Source organism: Sinocyclocheilus anshuiensis, unplaced genomic scaffold (assembly GCF_001515605.1).
Source record: "Sinocyclocheilus anshuiensis isolate Anshui unplaced genomic scaffold, SAMN03320099.WGS_v1.1 scaffold784, whole genome shotgun sequence".
Lineage (NCBI taxonomy): Eukaryota > Metazoa > Chordata > Actinopteri > Cypriniformes > Cyprinidae > Sinocyclocheilus > Sinocyclocheilus anshuiensis.
The window spans coordinates 1404373-1426886 of record NW_015554160.1 but is presented as its reverse complement, the minus strand read 5'-3'; the positions used below and the strand labels follow the sequence as shown (position 1 = coordinate 1426886).

Here is a 22514-nt window from a genome sequence, read left to right as displayed (position 1 = left end):
CTTGCTGTATGCAGTAACTACACATTTTCTCAATTTGACTGATGGGTTTGGCTAGACTTTGCTCAGATTTAGAGAAAATAATGCAATGGATATTAAATATTACATTTTTCCATCAAAAGTATTTTTCTCAATTTCGTTGTAAGTATGTTTTACAGTGGTATGTCAAAATTACCATTGCTAATATAATGGTAACGTCATCTAACTTTAAAACTGCACTGTATTGTTGTGACTATTGATATAAAACGAAGCACAAATGTGAGTGTAATATAGCTTTTAATTTGAGTAACATACAGTTCAGTCTTAATATTATCATATGTTTTTACTTCATCAAAGAAAATAGTTCCTAAATAAGGCACTGGAAAATTAACTGTTGCACATTGCCAAGTAAAACATGTTAGCTGTGTTTTGTTCCAGAATGAATCAGTGTTTTTGAATAAATCTGTTGAATAAATGATTCAATGTCGCATTGACTGTTAAAAACATTCCCTGCATCCCAATTTGCATATCATCCACCATAAATAGTATTAAAGATTACTAACTGCAAATACTATTTAGGGCAGAAATTGGGGTGCAGGAAGTTTTATTCCTGAATGAATCAGTTTTTTTAAATGAATCAGCTAAATCATTGAGTCAATGACTCACTTACTGTATAAAGACAGTTGCTTGTTGACAACAACTGACATAACAATATGCTTAAAAAGAAAAAACTGCCTCAAAAGTCACTAAAGAATCCCTACCACTAATGCACAGATGAACCACTAATGCGCACACACACATACACAAAACTTTCTTATGCTCACCAAAGCTGCATTTATTTGATTAAATATAGAGTAAAAACAGTAATATTGTCAAATTAATTGGAGCCGTTTATAGCATTAAAACCTCTTAGGAATGTGAAAGAGGGAAGGAGAGAGAGAAAAAGATAGAGAGAGCTAGGGAGGAATGAAGTGGAAGAATGACCATGCAGCACTGAGTAGATAAGATGACTGGTGGCGATGGCATTGTGTGTCTGCACGTGTGTGTGTGTGTGCTGCTCGGTCAGCTCTACAAGAGCATGGCACAGAATCAGAAACTGTCTATCTAAACCTGCTGACATGTGCTTTCTCTCTTTCTTTCTCTCCATCCCTCTTTACACTTCTCCTCCTCTTTTTAACCCACCTCTTCTTGAAGAGAGGCTAGTAAATCCTTGGCTAGTCGCAGTTAATGCTGCTAACTCCCATTTGAGATTGAGAGAGCTGGCAACTCCTGTACGTGTTTGTGCCGATCTTCTCTGTCTCAAACCTTTTTTTCCCCTCTATCTGAACTTCTCAACTCTTGAACTCTCAATAGCCTCGCTCTCCATCTCTCTGACAACAATTGGAGTAGATTCTTCCTTTTCATCCCGTCGGGATCTCCTCGTTTTTCACACTTGTTCATTCCTTTCTCCTTTCGTTTGACAGACAGACAGACCTGCCCCCTGGCCACGTCACTCAAGCTGCCCAACTTCATTTACGGCCCTGATTGACACCTATTACACACGCGCTCGCACACACAGACATACTGTAGATGTCTTCTCACATGAATAGTATTAGCTTTACCTCATTTTGAGCTGCTTGTCTGTCAGTCGCTATTATTTGCCTGATGAATGTGAATAGAGGCCTCTCTGACACACTCATGCTGTGTGTGTGTGTGTGTGTGTGTGTGTGTGTCATGGCGCCACTCTGTCCTTGTGTCTCTTCAATGGCACCTTAATGTTACATAGCGTAGCCACATATTGTCTGTCACACTTGACTTGTCTCTCCTGTTATGAGGACCTCAGAAAGTGGAGAAAATAAATAGATGAGTGGACTGATATGATACAGTATAAATTGTATGAAGCTATGGTATTTCAACCGCTGAAAGCAGACAGATGGGAATATATAGACTAATTCAGTTCTTTTCTCTGCTTGCATATGGTTTTTCTGGTGTGTTGACTTTTGAGCTGAGGTCTTTTTAGTGGAAATGTCTAAAATATCCCTGCTTAGAAAGCCAGCTGGGTCTTTCCCGTTATGCGGTACTTTTTGAAATGTAAATTTAAGCAAGTATTTCTATAGCAGACTTTCAAAATATGCTGTGGTCAAGATCAAGTAATTAAACTTTATTAATTATAGCTTGGTTATATTCATGATGGCAAGAAAATGAGCCAGATGCCAGAATTGTACCATCTTTGGAAATGTTGATTAATGTTGATTTCTGTCATTTTATTGGACAGGATAGAACGTTTTAGAGTGAGAAAAAACAACTAATACCACAAACTACTTACTAAAATACCACTTACTAACTTACCAAAATGTCACAAAAATAATAAAAACTTGCCAGAAGAAAAGTGAATTTTTAAATAAAAAAATAATAAAGAAATATTTTTGTTCTGATTTAGCTATGATTACGTTTGTGCAGCCTAGAAAAATTACTAGTAAAATTATTGAAAAATTACACTACCCGTCAAAAGTTTGGGGTCAGATTTTTTATTTTGAAAGAAATGAATACTTTTATTTACCAAGGGTGCATTAAATTGATCAGAGGTGACTGTAAAACATAATGTTACAAAAGTTTTCTATTTCAAAAAGATGCTGTATTATGGTTTCTGCAAAAATATAAAACTGTTTTCAACATTGATAATAACAAGAAATGTTTCTTGAGCAGCAAATCAGCATATTAGAATGATTTCTGAAGGATCATGTGACACTGAAGACTGGAGTAATTAGCTTTGCCATTACATAAAAATGTACTGCATAACAGAACTGACCCAGCTCTTACTAATTTAACATGGTCAAGCTGTTGCTTTGACCATGAAGCAGGGTTTTTTTTTTTTGTGGTCTGAGTTGGTTTACCAGTCCTAACCATCTAGGCCAAAAATATCTGTCCAACAGTACTTGGTCCCAGCTGCTCATAGTGAAACTGATTGACTATCTAGAACAGCCTGTAACCATATATGACCAACAAGAAACCATGTGAAACAAAAGCTTGTTTAGCAAGATTCTGCAGTTTATCGTTCCAGTCAGACTGTCTTTTGAATGTTATGATGGACTTTACTCCCACCCTTTTGCTTTTTCTATCTCCTCTTCTGTTTATTGGGCTAATTATCACTCTTATGGAGATCACTTCCTCTCTCTCTCTCCACATCATCTTCATTCCCCTGTCTTATCACTCTCCCTACAGCACTCCTGGGCATCCTCCAGTATCCCATCATGCCCTTCTGTAATCTGTGACACCATTTTGTCAGCACATCTACTTGTATGTTTGACTTCCCCATTGCCCTTTGCATTTCTCTCTCCCAAAGTGTTTTCCATTGTTTTGTGTCTCTTTAATGTTAATGCTGATGGCCGTGGCCAGGCTGTGCCCTAGAGGACTCTGATTAGAGCTGCTGCCTTCTCTGTTTTCTTTTGGTTGTACTTTTTTATATTTTCACATCAGTAACTTCAGCTTGAGATACAGAGGAGAGAGAGAAAGGAAAAACAGAGGTGGTAATGCTGAAACGGAGTCAACACACAAAAAAGTATACAGTATTATATTACGGTTCTATACATATATTGAATATTATTTATATATTATCGGTATTTTGCTCAACAGTAGCCTGCTGTCTATGCATGTGGTGTGTGAAACCTAATAATGTGTACTAAAATCACAGCAAATGTCAGGAAAAGGTTGTTATGATTTTCTAAAAGGGGAAGAGTGAGAGGTGAAGGGCTAAGGTGAAATTAAAATGCCTTTTTGAGGGGTGTTTGGGGGGCTGCAGTTCTTCACCTGTGGCAGTTTCCGTTGTCTGTAATTTCAGCTGTCAGTCCAGGTTAGATGGGACACTTTTACTTGTGTCTGACTGAAGAGAGTTCTGAAATAAGAGAGAGAGAGGGAAAGTCAAGAGAGGACATGTCTGCTTTTCCCTCACTCATCTCCTGAAATCAGCAGGTGCATGTCTCTCCACTCTCCGTTATGACCCTGGATAGGTGCGCGGGGTCACCAGGGGTCAATCACTTGCTGATGATTTTCGTTCCGTCTTTCTGCTGCAGTCAGCTAAACTCTGCGGTGGTTATCTGTGCTCTGCACGTGAATTCACTGGCCTGACCTTTTTAATTTCTTCTGACATTTTTTATTATTCAATTTGCCCTGTGTTCTCGTACGTCGCTAAGGTCCTGTTGCTTTGAAAAAAGTCAAATGAAACAGAATAAAAAAATGTAGAGTTGCTTGATTGCATTAAATAAATCATAGGCTGGCGGTGTGGATGATAATTGACTATGAAGGGCAAAAGGTACAGTTAAAGCGAGAGTGCCATAAATGAGGAATGATAAATTTAATCTGGGCCTGATTAAATAAGCGAAAAGAGGAACAACGTCTCTTTGGGGTCGACCACTGGGCAAACAGAAAGATTGCCTGATGGACTCATCTTTTGCTCAGGTTGAATATTAATGTGAATACGTGTGTGTGGGAGAGAGCACCGATAAGACTTTGATAAAGATTCGTTTTCCCAGGGATTTAATTATGTTGCCTTTTAAATCTGAGCAGGACCGGAGGGTCAGATGCTCCCTGTCCTTGTTGTAAAACATTCTCAGTACTGTTTGACTTTAATGTTGACCTGCTTTGACAAATCTAATGTGTAATTTAGAGACTTACGGCAAACTTTCATAGGCTTCCTTAATACCTGGCATTAACATGCATTTTCAGTGATTTTATCGCACTTGACCATATTAAAACCCAAGTGAATATATATACCCAAGACACATTGGGACTGGTTTCGGATGAATGAAACCTCATTTGGAGTTGGTCAATGATGGATTTTAACCCAAAGTTTGTAATTGCTGTCCCAATTCAATCCAGTTCCCTATCGGATCACACTGTGAACTATTTCTTTAATATCAATGGCTTTACTGTCACTCTCATAGCACAATAAAAAGTAGTAATAGGGCAGATCTTTATAGAAATAACCCTTTATACATCATAATAACTCATTTTATAGTGATGCACGTTTGGTTGGTTTGGCTGATTGACTGTGGTGAAAGTCTCAACTGCTGTCTTTCTGTTTCCTTTGAACAGATCTCAGGTAGACTGACTGTGTTCCTCTGCTCAGCCCAGTGTTTAGACTGGCTGTTGGAGACGTCCACCTGAGGGGCAGATACAGCTAGAGGAGGTAGGGAACATTTGGCTCCAGGATCAGGATTAGAAGTAGTTTGACAGCTGCTCAGTGTGGTTCCTGTATGTTTTCATGTGTAGGAACAGCTACAGACTTGAATCTCTCTTGTGGAAGTTTACTAAATATGAAATTATCCTAAACATTTGATTGCTTGGGACCAGTGTGTGTTCATTTGCATGAGTTACAATATGTTGTAGTATGTTAAAAATGGAAATTGCTGTTGATAGTTCATTCAAGAGTGAAGAAGTCAGATGCATGGCACAACGTCATTATCAAAATTGATTAAAATGTATTATTATTATTATTATTAGTGCTGTCAAATGATTAATCGCGATTAATTGCATCCAAAATAAAAGTTTTTGTTCACATAATATATGTGTGTACTGTGTATATTTATTATGTATGTATAAATACATACACATACAGTATATATATATAGAGAAAAATATTTACATGTATTTACATGTATATATTTATATTCATATAATTGATATTATATATATAAATATTTTTTATATATAAACATAACACTTTTTTCTTAAATGTATACATGCATGTGTGTGTATTTATATATACATAGTAAATATAAACAGTACACTCATATATGTTATGTAAACAAAAACGTTTATTTTGGATGCAATTAATCGTGATTAATCGTTTGACAGTACTAATTATTATTATTATTATTTTAAATAATGAAATACTGAACAGAACATCCTTGTTGATGTTGTCAAATAACCAAGCTGAGAATTGTCAGCAGTTTTAGCCAAACTTAATTCAAATACTTCTACTAATACTCTACTAATTTATTTTTGCTACATGTAATACGTTCAATGATATTATGATGTCTATCTTTACAGGCCTTTTATGGGCACACTTTTGGACAAGCTAGATTTTAGGTCTAAGTTCAAACACTGGAGGAGACCTGCACGCAGTTTTTCTGGAGGTCTTGTGATGCTGCCCAAAGAAAAGAAAATAGACTATTTATTTTTGGATTATTCATAAACAGGTTGCCTCTGCCTCACATTCACACCATAGACACTGAAAAGGCCTGTCACAGCCAGATGATGCACTTGTCAGATTTCTCAAAGGAATACTCAAGTGTTTTTCACACATAAAAAAAAAAAGAACATTTACACTTTTCTCTCTTTCCATAATGCTGGCCGATCTCAATGAGATCTACTCAGCGTGGAAAAAAAAAAAAGAGAACCAGAATTACAAATGCGGATTTAATCTCATGTGGTGTCACAAAAACGGTCCCTTTCTTCACAAACTATTAACATCTTGCTACATGTAATACGTTCAATGATATTATGATGTCTATCTTTACAGGCCTTTTATGGGCACACTTTTGGACAAGCTAGATTTTAGGTCTAAGTTCAAACACTGGAGGAGACCTGCACGCAGTTTTTCTGGAGGTCTTGTGATGCTGCCCAAAGAAAAGAAAATAGACTATTTATTTTTGGATTATTCATAAACAGGTTGCCTCTGCCTCACATTCACACCATAGACACTGAAAAGGCCTGTCACAGCCAGATGATGCACTTGTCAGATTTCTCAAAGGAATACTCAAGTGTTTTTCACACATAAAAAAAAAAAGAACATTTACACTTTTCTCTCTTTCCATAATGCTGGCCGATCTCAATGAGATCTACTCAGCGTGGAAAAAAAAAAAAGAGAACCAGAATTACAAATGCGGATTTAATCTCATGTGGTGTCACAAAAACGGTCCCTTTCTTCACAAACTATTAACATCAGCTATGTTTCCATCACCCTGTTTTTATGCACATTTTGAAGTATCGTATCAGAAACAAGTAATGGAAACGTCAAATTTCAGGGGGAAAAAATCTTAATTCGCAAAGTTTTTACGAAAAAGAGTTAATGCAGATAATTGAAGATGGAAACACATTTACCGAATAAATTCTGCCATGCGCATCAAAAAAGTCATGTGACTTTGCATAACTTGACTAACCATTAGACCAATCTTGTTGCACAGCATCTCAAATATAGTTATGGTCATTCTGAGATGCCTGAGCAAAGTCTGTCATCAAAGTATTTCTGGATAATTGCCTCCCGGAACACAACAGCATTCCCAAACAGCAGGCATCCAGCTCCGAAAGCAATGACCGCATTTATTGTGTTTCGTCTGCTCGTTCTGATGCACAAATAATTTATTATTATTATATATACTCAGTGGCTTCTCCTACTTTTCTTAGTGATATTTAGTGCCAGTTTATCAGGAAGTGACGTTCTCTTTGACTGGTTGGATGGAAACGGTGCTTATTTGCAAATGTTTTATGCGATATTCCAGTTTTGTGCATAACTATATTCGCAACTTTGGATGGAAACATAGCTATTCTCTGCATACACACACCTGAAACAAAGCAGTGAAACAATTACTAGGAACTCTCAGACAGCCAATTAAACAATCAATCACAATTTATCGAAAAGCCATTTCAAAAACACTCAACGTTGAAAAACTCAAAGCTGTGCTTCAGTGTGTGGGATAGAGGGGTTGTGTTTGTCCCACTGGCTGACCTCTCTTTTGTTCTTCCCCAGATCAGTAAATACTGCTTCTTAATTTGCTCGCGCACAGCACAATAAAAGCCCATTAACGCATGCAAATGTGCGGTCACTTTAACAGCTTGCTACGGCCAGCCGGCGCTGCTGTGTTCACAATACTGTGGCATCTGCAGCACGGCATTCTGGGACATGCCCACTGACTCTGTGAACGAGCGCGCAGGGAGCGCTGTGTCTCCATGAGTGCCAGGAAGGGAGTGTGCGCTGTGTTTTGATAAGCAGTTTCGCTAATTTGCCATTCAGGTCATTCTCATGTCTTAATTTGGGTGGAACAATGAGACCAATTGTCTCTTTTTGTTTCACTCCAAGTGCTTCTCCGGCCTGTGTTGTGAAGCGCAGCCTTGCGTCACCCTGATGTCAAAAATAAAGATGCAATTCTGTCTCATTTTCTAGCTTATCGTGGCCGTTTTGAGACAGGGTCATCAAAAATGAGCCTTCCGCCTGACTGTCCATCTCAAAGTGTGAATTGAAGCTTCTTCCCTCTGTGGAGAAATTGGGTTTCTGTCGGGAGAGAGAGAAAGAGCTGACTCGCTCTAAAAGCTAGCGAGAAGATGAAAGAATCCTCTTATGTCAGTAAACTTGTTAAGAGGCTGTGCTGGGGACAGCGTTTTCCCAACACTTTTTTTTTTGGTTTAGTGTTATTTTATGTTTGTGGTAAATTGTATTTATTTATTTATTTAGGAAAGTGGCAGAATTTTTTGCCCCTCTCTCTTTCTCTTTCTCCCTCTCCCTCTCCCCCTCTGTTAGCCCAGGCCTCGAGATAAGACTTGGCATGCTCAGCGCTAACCCTGTGACACAGACAGAAAGCCGAGATGCTGCTCTTCCTTCAATATGACATTAGATTTAATTTTTTCTGCAACCTGTAGCCATCCAAACAGGTCACATGGATGGATAGATGTCTGGACCAAGAATATTTGAAAGATGTTCGGTTTTAGTCAAACTCCATGTTTCTGCTGAAGCTGTGCCATAAGCCATGTACTACGGTGCTCATATGGGTATTGCAGGTTTGTGTCCGGCCTGCGACATGCCCCAATCTCATTGTGATTCTCTATCACTGACTGCTGAATGTGTTTACTTTTTGATATAACGAGAAATAATTGAATTAACATTTGTGATATCTCATGCCACTTTGTTATATACTTTTTGTACTGTACCTAGCTAAATTATTGCCTTTAATTCAGTACTAACAGTTAACTTTTAGGATTTAAACTGCTGTAGAATCCCCATCCTCACATGTCTCAGCATTTTTCATCAACTAAAAAGTTCATTATTAGCTTAAAAGCTAATTTAGACTACTTTTTTTTTTATTTATTTTTTTACTTTGGATGAAGTTTGAATGTACCAATGTTACAATTTTTGATTATATTAATTTCACTGGTAAAAGGTCTATATTAAAGGCATAGTTCACCTTCAGTTGGTCCACATTGACTTGCATAGTGTTTTTTTAATTATTTCCATACTATGGAAGTCAATGGGGACCAGCAACTGAAGGGTGAAATTTCTATACATCTTTGTCTAAATAAATTCAAAATATAAATGCTAAATTTAGGCATCACAGCATTTATATTCTACAATATAAAAAATGATTATTAGGAGATTTGCTAAAGATTACATGCAACGGTGTTATGAAATTATTAGTTTTTTAAAGATTAATTTTAAGAGAGCAAAGGTAATATAAATGTAAAACAATAGAGGAAATGAGAGTGCACAATTAAATAACCAAAGCAATACACACACACAAAAAAAAATCTTAAAGTCAGCTGATAACCAATGTTGTATCAATATATTGTGCATCCTAAGATGAAATTGCCAAATGCATAAATGTTATTTTAATTTAGTATTAATTTATTAAAGTTAATAGTATGCACCATAAGTGACAGCCAATAGTTTGTTTGTTTTTTGTTTGTTTTTTAGACATGTCATTTCTCATTTCATATCATCTGTAGCTGACTGGAATGAATATACAGTTCTTTTTGAATGCCATCTGTCTGAGAAACAAAGAGTTTGTTGTAGCCCACTAGTCCAGGGAGTTGTCACAGTGTGTGTGTGTGTGTGGAGGAGACAGAGGTGTGTTCACCTTGTTGAGACGTGCAGAGGTGTTCCACACTGTGCTGACACCTGGCACAGAGCTCTGGCTCAAACCCAGACACACAGCAGGAGCGAGTGTGTGTGTTTGAAGAAAACAGAGAGTGTGTGAGTGGTGTCACAGTCTGGTGTGTGTGCCAGCATGTTGTGTCAGTAAGCACCCTTGAGATGTGTAGAGGATTCATCCTTTTTCCATTTCATTTAAGTTGATGTGTTTTTTGCATGTGTATAAACTCAAATCGTTCCTCTTTTTTAGTGTGGACCAAAGGTGCCAAAAACTAGTTACAGTCTGAAAACAATCCTCCCTATCTCTGCAGCTCTCTGAGGTCTCTGTGGTGATATGAAAGACACAGTGCAGGGCTCTTGTTGCATATCTCCTCTATTGTTTTGTCTGCCCTTCCTCTTTCTCACTGGCTCTCTCCCTGTTTGGACAGACTCCTGTTTGAGTTTGATCAGATGTCGTTCTGCCTGGCGGAGCTGCACTTGTGGTCCTTCAGGAACAGCCTGCAAGTCCCAGGTAATTAAAACACACCAAAAGTCTCTCTTTCACACATTTGGTTGCCTCTTGTATGTGTATTCCTGCTATCTTCCCTTTCCTGTCTTCTTTTCTTCTCATTAAATGCACCAATATGCCTCTGTCTGACTTTGTCTTGTGTAATAACGAATATTAGTTATTTCAGAGCCGGTTAAACTGTTGTGTCACACACTTATGGTGGTTATTATTACACCAGGGCGGTTAGTCGTTTTACTAGAGACGTTCTGTGGCCTATAATTAAATTTATGGCACTCTTAATTATAGCTTTTAAGAAGCAGTTTGTGATAAATACTTCATAACACAACATTTCAATTTGTTGTGCCATTCTTTTTGTTCTTTAATTGTTCTTTATTGTTAAAATCCTCACATCCTCTGCTCTTTTTGTAACCTTTTTTGCACGTTTGTTTTTTCTTCACCCTTTGATTTTTCTTCTTGGCCGTTCTGATGTACTGTAAGTGCAAAATTTATTTTCTTTTTCTCACAGACGAGGCCAGTTATCAGTTATTTGGAAAATCCTGTGATAACATGTTGTCGTGGATTATATGCATGCATGTTTTTTGTACATGCGTTTTATTGTGTTGTGCAATACGTGTGCGAGTATTTGTATGTGATTGCAGCTCTATCGCCTGTAGCCAGCCCTCCTGACCCGTATATTGAGTGACAGAGCGAGAGAGGGAATGAAATGAATAAAAACTTTAAAAATGATGCATCAACATAGATGTATGTGTGGATGGAAATAGTGTAGTCCATGTTTATTTGTTATACCATGTCAGAGGTACAAAGTCCATGAAGAGTCCAACTGTAAATCTAATGCAAAGTAAAACATTCCAGGTGCTCACAGCTCTCTTAGAAATCCAGTTTTCTTTGACATTGCTTAAAGGACATTTCATCTATTGCAGCCAAAAGTGCAAAACTCCTCACTATATTTTGTATTAGACAGTAGTTGTTTTTGCTAACAAACTCAGTGTTTTATTTTGTATTTAGATGAATCCCCTTCCTCCTTTTTATTTCCCTTTTCACGGATGCAGATATTGGCACATACCAGCTCTATGAAAAAGGAGAACCAGGTATGCATCACCTTGTCTTTATTAAATACATCATTAAATTATTCACATTTCTTATTTCTAAAGTTTGATCATAACTTTTTTTTTCATTTTTAATTTTCACTACCTTAGTCAGGGTAGTGGCATATTTAATTTTTGACAGGAATGAAAATGAGGAAAGAAGAAAAAATAACGTATACTTCAGTCTTCATGTCTGAATCACAGTATTTCTGCATAAATGTCTCTTGAATCCTAATTAAAATTCACTAAATGACACTTCAGTAGGGGTGGGCAATCTGACAATTTTATATTGTGATCGATCTTAAAGACATTGACGATCTGCTTTTCAAATGAATCGTAGAGATCGTGATCTTTTACATTTTCGTAAAAATGATAAAACTATAGCAATAACTGCCTACTAGATAACTGACTGGCCAATTTATATCACATGTCCCTATAATGTGTCTTTCATGCATGGTGACGTATTTGAAAACAATTCAATGTGAGCTGATGAGCATTGTATGCTTGGGGGTTCAGGTGTGCTCATAAACGGTCAAATATTCACAAAAAATATGACAAAATGTCTGTCTTGGCAAGTATTTACGTAAAGACAGTCAGTTATGTTTTAAGTGAACATAAACAGCTTGGAAGGAAATCAGACGTGTGTCAGTATATTAGATCTATGCATTCAGTCTTAAAGAGACAGCAGCCTAATAAACCTACTGCTGTCTGTGTCATTAATGCTAATCAAACAAAAAAGGCAGAAAAAATCACTCATTGCTCTTGACTGAATCACTTTATAACTTTAATAAGGATCAATGTATATATTAGTTAGTTTAAACTCAGGCTTTAAAGACCCTTTTGACAACAGATTGTTTGATGCAATACCGTTTTTTTTTTTTTTTTTGTGCAAATAGATAAGTCATAGGCTTGTTCCTAGATATTCCTGTATATCTCAAAACTGGGAAGATGTGGATCATGATTGTGTGTTATAACTAAAATAATGATATTTTTGGTAGATCGCCCACCCCTACTTCAGTGTTTTTTACTCCTGTGATTGTTACTCAACACCAGACACACATTGAATCTTCGCTCACAAAGCTCAACAGAATTGTAACACCCATCATTCACAAAGTTCTACAAATCTCCCCGCCCCCTTTTAATCCCCCTTTAGTTTTTTTTAATTGAGTATTTGATTTAATTATACTTTCAGCTACCAAAAAGCATGCAATATTATCAGCTATACTTTAATATTTTAATTTTTAATATTTGCCCCTAAAATAAGCTTAGCAAAAGCCTGCAGTCACGTGTCTGCCTGCTGATCACTGTTACAGATGTTCTCTAAATGCTTCTGGGCAAATGAAGTGCCACCAGGTTTCTTGATGAAGTTTTTTAACATGTCGCAGATTAAATATTTAATATTTATTTAATTAATCCAGACCCCTCATGAGAGGACACAGCCGGCTCTGAATCGTGAAAAGCTTATTGATTTAAACAATAACAAAATGATGTTATTCATTTTTAATGCTTCAAACTTGAGACTTAAAAGGTTTTGTTTGTTCTGTTGTTTTATCTATCAAAAACTCTTATTATCTGTCTGAGAAAACACAAATGCTTTGATGTTATAAAGACCTTCAGATGGTTAAAGTCTCATTGATTTGAAGAATCAAGAATTGAGGGAACGCAATAATGCAGTGTTAGTTTATTTCTCATACCTACTGTTTATTAATAACAGAGATCAAAGTCTTAATGTTAAATCTGTAAAAACAGCATACAACCATTAATAAAAAATAATTTTATTTATTTAAGTGTGTGTTCATGATTGTAATGAAATCATTACATTATAACAATTGATTTATGATTTATGACTAAGCTGTAGTGCATAGTTTATACATTATAGACCCGCACAATAAAATTTATTATTTCCAGAAACTGAGTTTGTACGATTGCGGTACCTGCTGTTTCTCATGGCCTCCAGCAGAGGGCGAAGGAGACCCATGCTTCTATGAGGAAAGGGGGGCTCTTTCCACCCCTCTATCCCATAGCAGATGTGTGTGTCTGGGGCAGGCAGGGGCGGAATGGCCCTTATCTGATTAGCAGCAGTAATCCTGGAGCTGTGCAGCAGGTCTAGGGCTCCTGTAGAGCAAGGCAGGGAAGGGGGTCATCTGGCTGGGCCGCAGAGGGCTGGAGATCTGGGACTCTGGGGTGAGATGGGGCTTAAGGTATGGTACTATAGCACAGTGGAGAGAGAGCGTGCTGACAAAGCAGGAGTTTGGTCTTGCCCTCAGTCATTTCCGTCTGTCGGCATACCTGTCCCTCTCACTGTATGAGTCACTGTTTTTCTCTTTCTGACAAACACACACATTGGGGCGTGATGACAACTGAGTGACCATATGCTGAGAAAAACACTTGAGGGTGTGTTTACACACACATGGGTGTTGCTTAAACTATGGGCACTTTTACATGCCAGGGATTGATTTTTTTTTTTTGTTACATTAAAACATTTTCTGAAATGTCTTACCATTCCTTTGTTTTGCTACTTTTTTTGTTTTTATTTACAGATGTTATAGTTTTAACCTAACCCAGAGACAGACTTTCAATCTTAACGAAAATTCATAGTAAAATATACTATTACATGTTAAACACTGAAATAATCAAAAAAATATATAAAATAAATACACACAAACCATTTTAATATCATTGTGTGAAAATGCTTTATCCCGAATTTTGTTTGAAAGATTTTACAACTGTCCTGCAATTAAGATGTAATTTTCATTAAAACAGACAGTTCTTCCACTAAAGTTTTATTAAAAATGAGTGTACTTGATTGCCAAGCAGACAGAAGTGTCAGTTGAGAGCAATAAGGAGCCACTTTAATTGTGTGTTGTTTCCAGTAAAGGTGTTATTTTGTCAAATTATGCAAAAAGTGTTATTTATTTAATTGTGAAATTTATTGTCTCAACTATAAAAATTAGCATTAGTAGGGTAAAGGAGTCTGCATTTTATTACAAAAATATCTATACTATTTATATATTTCCACTGTGGTGGAAATGAGTTCATTAATTTCTGTGCTTCTGTGATGTATTCGTTGTTGAATATTGTTAGTGTGGATAAATTAAGCAGGTTAGCATGTGAAAAGTATGTTTTAATTGAGTTTACTTTCGCCCCAGAGACAAAACATCTACATATGCACATGCAACTCACTTTTGCATCCTTTCTAAAGAATAAAATATCATAAAAATTTGTTTTTTTTCTTCTTTGTGCAGCCTCTTCTACAGATCAGCATTACTACAATGAGAAACAGCAGTTTGCAGACAGTAAGTAATCCGTCAAACAATTAACCTTCGTGTCAATGATCATATTAGCTCATTATTTAAGAACATTGGTTTGCATGTTACTGAAGCAACACTCATCCGATTCCTAATTTAAATTGTGCTTCAGATGCCTGGGAAATGAAGTGCCCCATTAGTGCAAATCTGACAAATATTAAACATCACTCCATTTTCCCTCCACTTCTTTAACCCTCATGAGTCTGACGCAACATTAATGAATAAGAATAGAATGAAAAACACTGCATAAGGCTGCAAGTCACGATGATGGAAAATGTGATGGTGATTTATCAAGCGGTTGCGCAGGAAATGTATATTTATAGCAATTCTTCAGACCTCATTAAGGTCTTCAACAGCCGTCCCTTACAAAAAGTGTTTGGTTGATGCCATGGTACAGTGTTGTACTGAATGATAACTGCTGTATATCCATGTACCATGGATCTCCAAAGTACTATGAAGAATACGGTGATGTTACCATGGTATGTAAAAGTTTTTTTGATGTCAAATGTTTTGACCAGACATTTTCTCTGGCTTCACATTTAACCATTGAACAATTACAGCGTTTTTCATTGCTTTTTAGTTTTTGTATTTGTTTTAAGACATGTGCAGCTTCATTCTGCCCCTTTTAATGTAGATTATTATAGGACTGACTCTCTTTTTCAGTTGAGTTATGATGTTGTCAGATGTTCATTGCCAGCATGGCCAGTGTCTTCCCACTGTAATGCCCAGTTACCTCCTACCCGCTCACCCTGCTGGTGGGGTAACTCCCGTCGCCCTCGAGAGAAACACAAACACCCTTATCAGGAGACACAGACCCGTGCCCCTCTCGCCCCCGTCCTGCTCGCCTCCCACCCTCTCTCATTCATTTGCATTCATTTATTTCTGCATCCTCTTACTCCTAAAAGGCAGGAGATGTTTCTTAATGGTGTAGAAATAATAATAAAAAAACTGATTGGATTTGATTGCAGAATCTTTAGGAAAACAAATAACAGACCTCCTCCATTTCCGTGGGTCCCTGTCCCGGATGAACGTATTAATGCATAAATGCAGACGCATACTCACAGATTGAACTCAGCCGAGAATTCTATTAACGTTTCTTTCTCTCTTTATTTTCCCTTCGCTGGTTTGCTCCAGAGGGAAACAGGGACTGAGATCTAAGCGGAAATTTGGGGGGCTTTGTGAGCGGAACGAGGCATTTTGGAGTGCCGTATTTAATGTGTTTAATATGTTATGGTAACTTTGAGTTCTTCCCTCGGGTGACTGTGCTAACTCAGGGAGTGCTGATTGAATGAGACTGCGGTGTTGCACTGAATTTAGCCTCTGTTGCGCTATTAGTTAATATTATGCTTTTAAATCCGTTCTGTCTACAACACGAGAGAAATCATGAAAGTAAATATTTTAGCTAATGAAAATAGAGAAATGTTTTAAACATTAAAAGAAAGAGGAAGTTTTATCTACGTTTTTCATTGTAGATTCAGGGAAAATGTTTATTTTGGAGTTTTATATGTAAGAAATACAGAGTTTGCTTTAAAAAGGACTGAAATTTGGAATAAAACTTGAATCCAAATGGGATTTTTTTTAGCTTATTTAATGAAATATTTTACAGTGTATATAAATATGTACAAAATGTTCAAAATATAAGTTTTAACAATGTTAATAAAATTGGAATTATTAATATTAGTTAAGTCTTAAAATATAAAAATCCACCATACAATTGTATTACTTACTATATGTTAATATTAAATATACCTTATCATTAATTATTGTTATTATTTTAGAAATCTGTAATAGTTTAGACAGGGTCAAATGAAGATAAAGCTTAAAAGACATTTGAAAATGATTAGTTAGGGCTGTCCTTTAACTTGAAGCCAAATGGGACGAGACTTTTTGAACAATTTTAACAACTTATTTTCCTATTCATTCCTGTTTGTATGTGTCCCATATGTTTGTACCCAAATCATCAACAGGATTGAAATGAGTGGATTTAACTCTTGAGCTGTCAGCTCAGATTCATTTGTAGAGTGACCTCAGGTGGAGCTGTATTTCAGGGTCAATCCTCTTAGCCCTAAAAAAACCCACAAACACAAAAACACATTCTTTTGGCTGTCTTTTATTGCTTCTTTCTGGCCGCAGATGATGTTGCATTTCATACCCATGTCCTCTTCCTCTCTTTCTGTCACTCAGGTCGGGGTTACCCATGGTTCCTTAGTAACCGTCGCCCGGAGAAGCTGCGTGATGCCCTAAAGGAACTAGAGGTATTTGTTTACATTTCCTGCAGTCCGATTAACAAATAGGAGCATTCTCTGTCTCTCCCTCCTTTCATAAGGAAGGAGAAAATCTCCCGACCTCGTTCGCTCGCTCGCGCTCTCTCAGCACCTGTGTGGGTACCTCTCTGTCATCGTGGGGGATATTTGAGTGGGATGATTGGGACTGTGAGCTGGCTCTCTCTCTCTGCCTCTGGCTCTCTCACACAAACCTAGCTTTGTTCAGTCCGACTCGGGCTCATTTTTGCTGCCTCTCATATCTGAAACTGGAAACATCCTTCTAAACCTGACCCTGAAAACGCTCAGACGGCATCTACTCATTCCTACTACACATTCTCTGTCTCTCTTTCTCTCAGGAGCTGCTGCAGTCATGCCTGGTCATGAGTGTCAGATGGAGAAGCAAACAGTGCTGTCAGGTACCTTACCCAGCATGCACCAGTACCCAGAAGGCATCAGGCCTTCTTGGCATGAGTTGGCTCGTGTAGCAGAGGTCAGGCAATGAGCATATGCAGACTGTTTGTGTCAGATACTCTTGGGGAATTTATCTCTGGGATCAAAAAGATTCCCTTCCCAAGAACATCACTGTAGCTCAGCGGTTTTCCGTTCAGTGTGGATGGATTCTTCAACCACGTGCGCACACATTTTCTGCACCTAAGTGCTTGATTTCAGCTGTTTTAAAAGGTCAGGGAGACCAAACCTTGTTCAGTTTTTTTTTTTTTTTTTGGTGGTGGTCAGAGATGTTTTTTCCCGCACAGCAGCAGAGTCTGATTGGAAGCTGTGACCTTTATCGCCTGTTGACATGATATAAAGATAAAATTCCCCCTTATTTCAGTCAAAATGTTATAAGCCAGCATTTTTTAAAGGGATATTTCACCTAAAAATTTAAAATTTGCCATCATTTACTTTCATGTCATTCCAAACCTGTTTGACTTAATTTCTTCTGTGGAACACAACAGAAGATATATTTCAGCTGTTTTTGTCCGTATTATGGAAAGTTACCGGGACCCAAAACTTCTAGCCCTAAAAAGTGAAGACATTGAGGTGACTTAAAAATAGTGCTGTAGATTGTTTATAATTAGTTGTGGATTTCTATAGTTAATCACAGTTTAAAATTGTAATCATAATTATATTTTCAAATTGAATCTCCAAACTGATGTGAAAACAATTTGGGAATATTTGATATTTCAAATATTTTTAATGGCATAATTTCCCCTCTATTTTTGCCTTAATTTTTTTTCTGGAGATAAAATGAGTAATTAGAGCCGTTACAGTATTATTTGAAATACTACATCAAATATGGTGTCCAAACTTCTAATGCACCAATTATTGGTTCTTCATTGATGTTTGAAGTTTGTGTCACCATATTTGATATAGTCTTGTGTGCATGTGTTGATCAGTATTTTGATTTGGAGCTTGAAATTTTTGACTTTCATATCATGTTGTATGTTGATCCAAACAACTGAAACTTCCTTTAAAATATCTTCTTTCGTGTTCCACAGAAGAAAGTAAGTCTTGGCAGAATATGAAGCAATGTTCATTTGTCTGTGTGAACAGTTACTTTGAATGTAATTTTCTGGATATTTATAGTCCGAAGCATTGTGACTGTGTCATTGTTCGTTACCGTGTGTGTGTAGCTGCTGTTGAGATCAGGTGTGTTGGTGACCCTTATCCTGGGAGGAGCTCAGGTCGAACGGGTGGCTATTGACAGAACGCTGGTGGGGCGACTACCTGCTGACACCATCAGTGACGGTGAGTAAATGCACACTTGCACGCTACCCTTCCTCTCTCTTTTCTTTTCTTTCTCTCTTCTTCTTGTCTCTTCCCCTCTCTTTGCAGTTTCGCTCACTGCTCATTTTCCCAGCATGGGCCTGGGCGGCATGCACACCCACAGGTCACGAACGCCAGTCCCTTCTGTTTCTCCCTATTCTGTTACTCCCAAAGGAAGTTCGAAAGGCACGGACACAAGCACACACACACACATGTACATGTCGAGGTTCCTCCTGAATCTCAGGGGAATTTGGCATGCCTCCTTGTCTTATTTCTGGTTTGTGAAATTGGACACTATCCCAAATCTGCTAATTATTTTCTCATATCATGTATTGTTTATATCATATATGTATTTAGCTTATATGGCTAATGCTCTCTGTGCCAGGTCTCTAGATACCTGACAAACCTCTCTCGCTCTCGCACTCTGTCAGCCCACGCCTTCCCTTTTCCTAGTAGCCCCCCATAGAGTGCCATTCAGGCCCCCAGAGCCCCTAATTACCAGAGTAATTATGTGTGTGTGAGAGAGAGAGAGAGAGAGAGAGTGTAAGGGTGGGGGTGCCAGGAGGGCTTCTGCATCTGTCACTTATTCAGTTAGTTTCACACACGCAGTCAGACCTGTTCTGGCCTTGAAGTTACTTTGTGAGTGCTGTAGTACAAAGAGAGAAATCAGAAACTTTGATTGGCCTTTGATTGTGAAGGACTCACATTTCTGACCCACAAATTATCTGTACTGCATCTATAGCTGTTTTGTTAGCACAGTCACAGGTTAAGATGTTTTAAGATGTATATGGACAGCCAAACAATGACAAGAGAGGTGTTTGGGAATATTTGTATAGTATAAGAAACTCCTACAGTGGTTTTAGGTAAAAACTATGTTGGTATTGAGATGCCCAAAACATAATGACCTACAATTTAAGAACCAAAATATCCGCCATCATCGAATATTATATTTTTCTAGAAATTAATATCACTGCTTGTAAGCGTTTTAGACAGTGCTGTAAACATGTTTTAAAGGAATGGAGTATTAACTAACTAAGCCGATTTAGAGGAATTTATTGATTTATTCTGGTTTAACCCGCTGCTCACATGTTCCAAAACTTGTTTACTTGCCCCTGGACACAAATTTTGACATTTTTTTGGAAGGATTATCGTGGAATCTTCCCCTTAATTTGGCCATGATTACTGAGCACTAATACATCAGTATGTTTTCTGGAATTTTTGTAATCTTTTAAAAGCATGCTGAGTATTCCATGTTTTTGTCAGGGTTGGGGATGAAGGATGGAGCGAGGATCAATAGTGCGGGAAGATAAGGGCTTTATTAATAAAATAATACATGAAAACAATGACATGACGGGAGTGTCAGGGCTCTGTCACAAAACCATGAATTACACTAGACCGAAGTGACAGAACCCTGACAGTTTTTCCTTTTTGTGTTTATTTTCCAAAGGGAAAATATGTAATGTAAATAATCAGTTTTAATTTGGTAGAGTGTATCATTTACATTTAGCTTTTCCAAATCACTCTTGAGCCTCTTAAAGTGGCTAAACTAAAAACTTTGGTTTTAAGCAAAAATGATTCTTTTAATTTCCAAAAATATATGACATTTTCTATGTCGCATTTTATTTCTATTTCATTTTCATTTTCGCACAGTACTTCAGCAGTTTAAGCTTAATTTTTCAAATGTGCATGTGTGTTTGCAAATGTGCATGTTTTCTTTGTTATTGAAGACTTGCTAAGGTAAAACTTGGTAAAACGATGGTAAAATTACTGCTAACACGCTATTCCTTTGAAATGAGCTCCCTTTTTATGCTTGAATGTGAGATGATTCATAATTACTGCAGAAGCGCTGATATTCCGTCTCTAATTGCTGTTGGAAATTCCAGTCCTGAATATCATCCTCAACTAAACCTGCTTCTCTGAATGGCTTGTATTAATTTTTCTGCCGTTTAATTGGTTTCATAAACAGATTAATTTTTTAGGAAGGGAAGGTTAATTGCTAATCACAGTGTGGAGAGCTTGTCAACAGTTTCACTGCAAATGTCTCTCTTTAACATGAAAGCTGCATACCCTACAGGCTTTACAGTCTCTCTCTTTCTCTCTCTCTTTTGTGACTCCTTATTAGTCTCTTAAACTACTGCCCTGACTCAAACACTTATGGAAATTATTAATTTTGTTCATTTCTGTGTGTGTGGGTCAGACCTTACCTATGTTGTGGGGACCAAATGTCCTCATCATGAAGGTAAGATAAAGAGTTTTGGACAATAAATATCTAATTAGGTATGTATAAAAACAGTACAAGTCAAAGGAAAGTACCTACCATGAAATACAAACATATTTTGAGAGATGCACAAATTTGTTCCAGTAAATTTTGGGGGACGTTATTGTTTGAAAGAATTATCTCTAGCTATAAATGCAAAATGCTTTTCTACAAGAGGTAAGTTAGCATTTGAATCAATCTGTAGTCAAGCTGTAGTCTCATATGGTCGTATGAGTTTTGACCTTTAACCTTTCTCTGTGGTTTTCAGCGGTGATCGGCGATCGCTTCCTGCTGTTCTCGCTGATGGAGAGGAGTCAGGTGTGTCAGGTTTACCTGAACAGGAAGAACCAGAGCTCACCTGAGCTAACACGACACATGGAGAAACTCACAGCTACAGAGATTAAGGTAACACACACACACACACATGCACATATCTTTTATGCATACATCTATTGAACACTCGCCCCAAGACATACACGTGCACACTCTTCAATGCACATGCATTAGCACATTTTAGGAGGAAAGGCAGCACAGCCTCTCCTGCTTTCAATTAAAAAGCTTTAATGAGGCTGGTCTGGCTCTTTCCACGGGGCTTTTAGCTCTAATAATTGCCTGGCTTTACTTGCTTTCTTTTACCGCTGGGACAGGTAAGACTGTGATTACTGGAGCTCCTCTCTAATGCACACCTGTGGGGAACATCAGGTCCAAACATACAGCACTCCTCTCTTTATAGAGAGGTCACATCCTTTATGACAGTACATCTCTATAAGCCTGACAAATGTGTTCTTCCCTCTGTCTTTATTTTTGTAAACTAAATTACAGAAACCTTGAAAAATTTTTAAAAAGAAAGACAGTTGGATCATTGTCTAATGGCTGTAATACTGTAATTGTTATGCATCAAGTAAATATAAAAAAGGGGAGAAAAAAAAAGCTTTTTTGAAAACACAGTATCATTTGAAATTTGAGAATCCCACATCAAAGGTCTTGCTAGAACCGGAACAGAAGGAACCAAGATCATTTCTCTATTTAGAGATAAATTACATTTGAAAGTGAAGATTTGCATTTGCATTTATGCATTTATTTTTGCATTGACAGATGCTTTTATCAATAAATAAATAAATAATTAATTAATTAACATTTCATTTTTACATTACATTGCCCTTAAGGTACACTACCATTCAAAAGTTTGGGGTCAGTAATATATATATATATTAGTGCTGTCATCGCCGGTTCCCGCCTCCTTCTTCCCGTGACTACGAACGTTGTTACAATTATATATATACATATACAGGTGCATCTCAAAAAAATAGAATATCGTGAAAAATATCTTTTTTTTTGGTAACTTATTTCAAAAAGTGAAACTTTCATGTATTCTAGATTCATTACATGTAAAGTAAAACATTTCAAAAGTTTTGATGATTAGAGCTTACAGCTCATGAAAGTCTAAAATCCAGTATCTCAGAATATTAGAATATTTCCTAAAATCAATTAAAAAAAGGATTTGCAATATA

The 22514-nt window shown here is 37.2% G+C and overlaps 1 protein-coding gene across 1 annotated transcript in view; it reads left to right on the top strand.

Moving 5' to 3' along the window:
- The first annotated feature begins 5079 nt into the window (after positions 1–5079).
- LOC107670804 (WD repeat-containing and planar cell polarity effector protein fritz homolog) overlaps positions 5080–22514 on the top strand; it is a 43944-nt gene continuing 26509 nt past the window's right edge. Inside the window, 8 exon segments of the mRNA XM_016463571.1 lie at positions 5080–5140; positions 10243–10325; positions 11366–11410; positions 14653–14703; positions 16900–16970; positions 17336–17395; positions 18614–18728; positions 21272–21408. Of these exon segments, the coding sequence (XP_016319057.1) occupies positions 10265–10325; positions 11366–11410; positions 14653–14703; positions 16900–16970; positions 17336–17395; positions 18614–18728; positions 21272–21408 (540 nt within the window). The 5' untranslated portion in view covers positions 5080–5140; positions 10243–10264.